This window comes from Drosophila nasuta, chromosome 3 (genome assembly GCF_023558535.2).
Source record: "Drosophila nasuta strain 15112-1781.00 chromosome 3, ASM2355853v1, whole genome shotgun sequence".
In the NCBI taxonomy this organism is placed as follows: Eukaryota; Metazoa; Arthropoda; class Insecta; order Diptera; family Drosophilidae; genus Drosophila; species Drosophila nasuta.
In genome coordinates this window covers 2,418,039-2,426,122 of record NC_083457.1, presented here as the reverse complement: position 1 = coordinate 2,426,122, position 8,084 = coordinate 2,418,039, and the positions used below count along the sequence as shown (strand labels likewise).

General features: G+C 36.4%; 2 protein-coding genes across 4 annotated transcripts; one reads left to right on the top strand and one right to left on the bottom strand.

Annotated features, from left to right (window-relative positions):
- Window positions 1-222: 222 nt before the first annotated feature.
- Window positions 223-2,391, bottom strand: LOC132792406 (uncharacterized). Its single transcript, XM_060801769.1, has one exon. The coding sequence runs from the start codon at window positions 2,318-2,320 to the stop codon at window positions 266-268; it is 2,055 nt and encodes a 684-aa protein (XP_060657752.1). The 5' UTR covers window positions 2,321-2,391; the 3' UTR covers window positions 223-265.
- A 3,960-nt stretch (window positions 2,392-6,351) lies between these two features.
- Window positions 6,352-7,230, top strand: LOC132792439 (uncharacterized). 3 transcript variants are annotated; one of them, XM_060801819.1, is made up of 3 exons: window positions 6,352-6,406; window positions 6,470-6,944; window positions 7,006-7,230. In XM_060801819.1, the coding sequence occupies exons 2-3, from the start codon at window positions 6,754-6,756 to the stop codon at window positions 7,205-7,207; spliced, it is 393 nt and encodes a 130-aa protein (XP_060657802.1). In that variant the 5' UTR covers window positions 6,352-6,406; window positions 6,470-6,753; the 3' UTR covers window positions 7,208-7,230. The 3 variants fall into 3 exon arrangements, with proteins under 3 accessions (XP_060657802.1, XP_060657803.1, XP_060657801.1); XM_060801820.1 differs by having other exon boundaries at window positions 6,381-6,690; window positions 6,765-6,944; XM_060801818.1 differs by having other exon boundaries at window positions 6,381-6,944.
- Window positions 7,231-8,084: the final 854 nt, after the last annotated feature.

The following is an 8,084-nucleotide window of genomic DNA, read 5'->3' as shown; positions in this document are numbered from 1 at the left end:
ATTACTGAAATGTACCGGAGGAAATGTATTTGGTATCATATTTAATCGTGTTGGCTGTTGACACTGATCATAAAAAGAATTCAAAATTCCTTCTGCCTTCTACATACATTACCTGTAAGGACAAATTTATACCACGCATCTATCTTATGAGTAGCGGGTATTAAAAAATTTGGCCGAACAACTTTTCAGACTATGAGCTCTGTTTTCCAATTTATTTTCTTAACAAATACATTTAAATTAATTAGTACTGCAACAATTTTATTAATTACTTGTTCAAGCCCAGCATCTCTAGAATATCGTCTTTAGTTAATTTGTCATCACTTTGCCGTTGTGTATTGTCTGGTTCATTGGCATTAGCTTTTGATTGTGGTGGAACTGTGATAGGAACAGGCTTCAAAGGAACGGATTTTTGAGGTGGTGATATGACTAAAGGAGGTTGTCGCTTAGTATCTTGCATTTTTGCGGCCTGTTGATTTCCTTTACTACGTTCCACTGCTTTTAAATTTGATTCAAGTTCCTTGGCGCATTTCTGAACGGAATCAGAAGGTCGAGCAGTTTTTCCAGCCTTGCCTCGAGGTTGGGTTTTTATGGAGCTTCTCTCCTCTCTTGGATAATGTTGGCTTTTCACAGTTACGTCCATACTGATGCCTTTCACTGTTGGAGCTCTCACATCCAGCGACTTTTCAGCATGTGCTAGCAGTGCGATGTGAGGACAAGTCGGACAGAGAGGTTCATCCTCTGATGGTCTTGAGGGTTCATTCCAGCAACGATAAGTCTCCATAGAGATGCCGCAAGGTGGTTTCTTCGGCTTGACGGGTATTTCAACAGGTGGCTGCTCGGGTTCGACTGGAGGTGTCTTGAATGGCGCCAGGTAGGTGAACAGATGGGGAAAAGCGCGTTGTTTGTATTCACAAGTGCATCGACACTCGAAGAGCTCTTCCTCTGCGTCATCGGCTTCGGCTAATTCTTCGTCTAACAGCGACTGCTCTACTTCCCTCCGCATAACCTTTTCATCACGGAATGGAGCCAGCCAGCAAAAATCGGTATCTCGATCCTCCAAGCCAGAACCAGACAACTTTTCGCAATGTTCCTCTTCGACGAACTCATCGGCAGGCGGACAAGTGCAAACATTGCAGGTGCAAGTGCATTCATCGTCACAGGGTCGGTCATCGTGGTCGCAGGGGGGACAGATGGACTCCATGGGGGGACAGGGCACGCGGTGGGCTGGGAAGGTGTCTTCGTAGGGAATCCAACGACAGACGTAGGGACCTTGACTACACTCGGCGGTGATAACTGGCGGACGTTGGCTCCCGATGCACTGCAGATTGGGACACTTGCATTTCTCGCTGCGATTCTTCTTCTTTTTGCGTTTCTTCTTCTTGCCCACGCTCTTCTCGCTTTTCTTTTCAGTCGCCTTTCCGCTCTGCTTCGAATTCTGGCTGGAGTTTGCTTTAACAACGGGATGGGAGATCTTCTCCTCAGGTGCAGACGAGGTTGCGCCTATTATTCTATCGGTACGCGAGACCATCATGTATTCGGCCTTAACGGAAACCACCGAGGTGGGATTGCTGACATCGAACGTGTGCTTGTTGAAGAACAGTTCGGTGGTGATGGCCGTGTTGCCACTCATCAGTGTCGTCCCAGATAAGGCATCCCACACGCTGTCCACCCTCGCGTTTTCCGTCTTACACGTACATATCTTTGGTTCGGATTTCTCAAATTTGAACCGCGATTGCAGTTCCTTATACAGTATCAGATAAGCACACTTGATGCACTCCTCGTACTTCATTTGCTCCGAGTACATCAAACCCGCGTAGACCGCAAAAATCTCCGCCGTTCGCTTAGCAGCATGCAACCAAAGACATTCGGAGCGATGTCGCATTTGGTCAGCGTATGACTGCAGTCGAATGCCTCCCTCGCCTGTGCCATGATAGTAGGCCTGGAAGGCGCGTTTCACTATGCCGTAGGCTAGATGGCTGTCCATGCGACCCATGCCCGCTTCCACAGCTAAATCATGCAGGAAGTTCTCTTTGCTGAAACGTTTCCTTGGCACTCGATCGATGCGGAAGCGAATCTCCTCGAAGTGGCGAAAGGAACGTTTGATCACATTCTTAGTGCGCTTCACCTCCCAAGGACGCAGTCGACAGATACGCATCACCTGCATTAGACTTTCCGCAATGTCCTCGAGGTCTAGCTCCACATATTCTGTACTTTCCTTCTGCATGCTTAGGCAATCTTTTTTATCTGGACGCCAGCAGTTGCATCCCCCCGTTTCACTGTAGGGGGGAGAAAAGATGAAAACCGTTGAAAACTTTTCCATTTCAAGTTGAAAATTTATTCGAATTTTGTTCTCAGTTAATTTTGATTTCCTATTGTATGACAACTGCAAATTCTAATGACAAGACTAATATCAAAACAATAGAGAGGCGCGCCATCAAATTCTTTGGGAATACAAGAAAACTAGTAGTATTCAAATTAGTTTACTAAATGTACTTTTATCCGAACTTGAAAACGAAACATTTCTATTAAACGTTGACTATTCAGTTAATTTTAACCTCAAATACTAAAAGGCAATTGAATTTTGAATAGGTCTATCATTAATCATAATTGGCTTACAAACTATGATACTATAATATTTATTTAATCCAATTACTTTACGCGATCGTTATCAAATAATAAATTAGCATTAATATTCAAACGTGTCAATTCAATTGGAGTTATTAACAATTAATATCAAAATTAATAATATCATTTTTGAGATTATACCATTCTTTTACTCTAAAAATAAAAAGTTTAAATACAATGATTAAAATGTTTTATTAATTTGTGATTTTATTTTAGTCGATTTCTTTTTAAAGCTTGTCTTATTCTTATTTTCGAATTCCAAAGAATAAAAAACTTTGGCTTATTAAAGAAATTAATTCTTAAGAGTTGTTTTTACTTTAAATATATTTGACAGAAGCTGAAATCAATTATATAAAATTTGCTTATTAAAATAATAATACGCAAATTATTGTGCAAATTTCAGAGATAATAAATAATAATTTTTTTTTTTTTTTATCAACAAAATTTTTTCAGTGTCGCTAATTTCTTCAATGAATAATAATAATGATATTGTTTATCAAATTTTCTCATTACCAATTTCCCGTACCAAATTTATATTCACCTGCTGATGATATAGTAATGATTTAAGTTCGGCGCTTTAGAATGACGTGTGTCAGAGTTTTGACTGAAAAGTGTCTTTTGATGACAGTGCTCTCTGTTGAGTGAATGCTTATTGCATAGAAGATAAATAAAATTTAATATTTCTTATATAGCTGCAACGTTCTGCAGCTGCCTTGTGCTGTCTCTGATGTTGCAACCAAGTGCACAATACCCGCAGCAGTCACTGTGGCACGCATCATTTCGATATTTGTTTACCCAACAATTTTCTGTGCTTTCCTCTCTCTCTCTGTTTGTTTTGGGGGTCGTTGCATCAGAGCAGTATCAGACACGGGGCATGCAGCAGCGTCTGCGAGCGCCGTCTGATTTACTACTGTTAATTTTAAAATACTGTTGTGCTACACTGCAAAGCGGAAATGCAACGCGACGCACAAACAGATTCTTCATATAGACCCGAGACACACATATTTTAACAAGCGACAACGCAAAAACAAACAAGTGATGCTCAAATTTTAGTATACTCACAACTAAAAACTGAATGAACATTAAAAAAAAAAACATATTTGAATACGTTAACTGTGTTGTGGACATCTGCAAAAGAATAACGAAACATTAACTGAAAAAAGATGTACATTCAAAATATATCACACCGTGACTCTAGCTCCAAAATTTTGATTGTTATTCGGTTTATACCGATTTGTGGGGCTGAAGTGGGCGTAACGCAAATTTGAAACAAACTTGATATCCGTGAAAACATAACAAGCACTGTCGAAATTCCTTTTTTCTGCTGCATACATTTCCTGGAGGCAAATAGTTATAATATCCTTCTACCCTCGGAGTAACGAGTATAAATATAATTTCATATTTGGTTATCTTTAATTAAAGTATTTGAATCAAACAAGTCCGTTCATACTTTACAAAATTATTTTAAACACAGATACATTTGTATTGTTGGACGGTATATGGAGAACAACTTCTATCGATCCGCGACAGTTTTGTCAAAGTCAGTGAGAGATTATATGAAAACAAATTCGGAGGCTGCATTTACTTGTTGTTAGAGGCTCGTGGAAAATATTTACATAGTGAACGCGTGTCTAGGTAAAATTGTGGTTTATCAACCCTCAGTACACAAAAATAAAATAAAGAAAAACACAGAAAATATTTCGGAAACTGCGGGCACACATTGACAGTGCGGGCGATTGATTTTTCCTGTGTGCTCAAGATTTTTGTTTGCAGCCTCTGCGAGTCATGTAACACAAACTAGAACTAGAAACAGCCAAAAGGAAGGGCGAAAAGAGAGAGGGGAGACTTCCCTAGTGCAGGGCAATCTAAAATAAATGGAGTGCAAATAGACGTCGATGCAGTTGTCTTTTCTGGCAGGGGGAAGAAATGTAGGGCGAGAGCAGTACTTCAGAATTTTAGTGCACTGAGAGAAGAAAGAGCTTAATTATTGACCTTAGCTATTAGCCCCTGTCAAATGACTTTAGTCGACAGCAATTTGCCGTTTGCTTTTTTGCTGCTCAGTTTTTTCTTTGGATTATTCCGTTCGGTGTGTCTTTCATTGTCTGTTTGCTGTTGCTCTTCAATTGATATGCAAAAAAGCACAACGCACATTTTGCAAAAGTTTCTCAGAATTTCTTGATATAAAGAGAACGCTTTGGTATGCACCAAAGGCGTTGACTGACAGGCCAGTTTCAGGCAGTGCCAGAGGCTCGTTTGTCGGCCTGCTTTGTGCTGGACACGTTTTGATATTTGTTTACGTTGCAGCAGCACAATTTTTTTATTCGAAATACCCTGCAATGCACTACTAAATGGGTATCTGCAAAAGCAAAAAAAATGGCATTTAAACATAAAAGATTCCTTAGTTCTTTAGTTTATTAATAAATCTTATACTCACTTTTCACAAGCTTATTCTCAATTGCATAAATTCAATTGTGGTCCGCATACTTGACTTATTTTTACTCGATTTTTATAGGAATGCATAATCGTGTGGTTAAACATATCAACATCAATAAGTTGATGATTATTATCGTGTTTCGGTCATCTTCGATTGTGAATTGCAGGTTAAGGCATAAAAGTTGCACATAACAATGCATTGTTGGAAAGAATTAAATTGTAAGCAGACAGTTTGAGTTCATTTATATCGCAAGTGCGTGACATGACAGAAGAAAGGTGAAATCTGCAAAGCATCACATATATTTATGTATTTCAATTGTATTCAGAATTGTAAATGTGTCTAAATGATGATCAAGAATATCAAAAATGATAATATTTAATTTTGTATTAAGCAATTAAATGGGTAATGCATTTTTTACTTATGTTTATTTCATCCGTCATCAGAGAAATTTTGAATACTATTATGTGTTCTTTAACTTAAGAAGTCTGGTAAGAATTTCATGAATATAATGAATTACTCTAAAGTATTTATTTCATTTGCGAAGTTAAAGATGGACACTGTGGCAATGACATAATCACAAAATTAATGCAGTAATTAGTGTAATTGGAAATTACATGAAATTACAATCACATATATGATATGTGAATACTTTAAAACGATATTCGCATGCAATTGATTTCTCAACACTATTATCGATGTATGATAATAAATCAACATCAATTTTTACACTAACTCCAAGTAGCAATTGATCATAAATGGAATTACTCATCCATGACCAAGTAATGAGAACATTGTATAGTAATTCCCTTATGTACGACAAGTCTAACTTGTACTAAATTTATTATTAAATTCATAGTAAGATTCTCTTGAGAAATATTATAAATATTAAAACTTAATATGTGCATTATAATTTTGTTAATAGTAAACCGGCAATCACAAAATAAAATAATATTTACATTAAAGTTTATGTTAGTTACTTATCATCGATTTTCATTCAATTTATGTAAATTACTGTGTTTATAGATTGTTGTGTGAAACTCATTCTTCATAAATTAGCTGCAAAATTAAGTTCCCTATAGATTAATCGCAAACTTGAAATTGTGATTCTACATTTCTTATTATCAACTACCATATGTGCATCTTCCCCAAGCGCGTTTTATTGTTGTCGATTTAAAACTAGTTGTGTTGTCGTGTTGTTGAGCTAACAGAGAGTCAATATGAGAACTTATTTCATTTGCAGTTTAACTTTCGCTTTAACAGGTTCGCTCAGTATTTAAAAGACAGTATGTATAGGTTAGTTGTATTCGTGATATGTCTCAGAATTGTCAACAACGCGCAACTACGTGAGTAAGGAAATCATTTAACAGCGCGACTTGCTGAAAAATTAAGTCTTTTTAATTATTTTCCAAGCTGAAAATATAAAAAAGTGCAGATTCGGGGATAATGAGTGCATTAAAGGAAGCATCAATGGGTATCCTAATGGAATACCCGAATTAAATATTTCACCATTTAACGACTTTCGACCGAGTGATTTGCAACTTTGGGATTCTCCTAAACTTGTAGGAACTTAGATAACATTTAGATTGACGAATCAAGTAGTACGTGGCTGTGAAAATGCAACTATAACTCGTGTGAGTGGCTTTGCAGAGGACCCCGCAAAGTCCAAAATACAAATAGAGTTGAATATACCTCGAATGATTCATAGATCTCAATATGAAATGGATTTGCGATGGCTTACAATGGTTCAGACAAACACTACGGGACCTTGCTACGCTGAGTTCCAGAATGTCTCACTAGTTCTCAATATAAAAGTGATTGTAACGTATAAAATGGAAAAACGTTATCTAAAGATTTACGAACTCGTGCCAGAATTGGATTTAGGCCGGTACGCTTTACTTTAATTAATTTAAAGTTTGAAGTTGACTAAAAATGTAATATTTTCGTAGGTTCACTCTTAAATTAGATGGTCTTTATAAGGAGAACGAGGATTTAACACAGGCTGTCAATCGTGTGTACAATGAAAACTGGATTGAGCTTTGGAACGATGTAGAACCCACTGTAATTTCCAGTTATGGACGACGAGGAGCTGAGTTGTTGGATAAAATATTTGCCACTATTTCATATGACGATATGTTTGTACGTAACTAAGGAATCAAGTATTTTTTATGATAATAAACTAGTTCGATTTACAATTGTTTTTCACTGAATGAGTATAATAATTTCAAAACTAAAGTCGGAAGCGAAACTGGTTTGTAAAAAAGTGAAACTCAATGCAGTTCACTTTGAAATGTATTGCTACTTATTATAATGCACTTTGAGTTGCAGCTCTAACATAACAGTAATGCAATCTAACCGTAATCAATACATTGAAGTTATGTATAAGGCCTAATAGTGATTGAAAATTGTAAGTGATTTAAAAAGATATTATGCAAATTATGTTTTTCAGATATATAATAAGTTCGAGTGTTCATTTTTGATGGTTGAACTAAGTTTTTTGATTTGTTTTTTTTTTTATCCCATCTCGTTTTACTTTGTTCAGTTTACGATTACGTTCGTCGTTCGATTTCGATTAAAGTTTCTTGACGTTCTTCTTTAATTAATTTAATGTAGTTTTTAGTGCATGTTTAGAAAATCCATTGTAATGTAATAAAAGCTGAAAACGCAAAATGAAGTGACGTGATGAAACAATAATTGAAAGAACTGAACAATAATGAATAAGATCCAACTAGCGACTAATCAAGTGGGGAATATGTGAACATGAAAGAACTATAGAACAAAAGTGAACAACTGAATGAGGGGGGGAAATAAATAACTAAATTAAGCAACTAAATAAAAGTGAACTATGAATGTGATCGTTGGAAATAGTTTTTATTGTAAATAGTCATATTAGAGATGATTGTCTATTCGAAAATCATGCATAATAATCAACTAGTTAAAAAACAGTTCCATTACTTTAATTAGGTTGAACTCCGCAATACATTAGTTAATTCCTTCTTTTGGGAATTTCCCAACTTATTAGCACTTT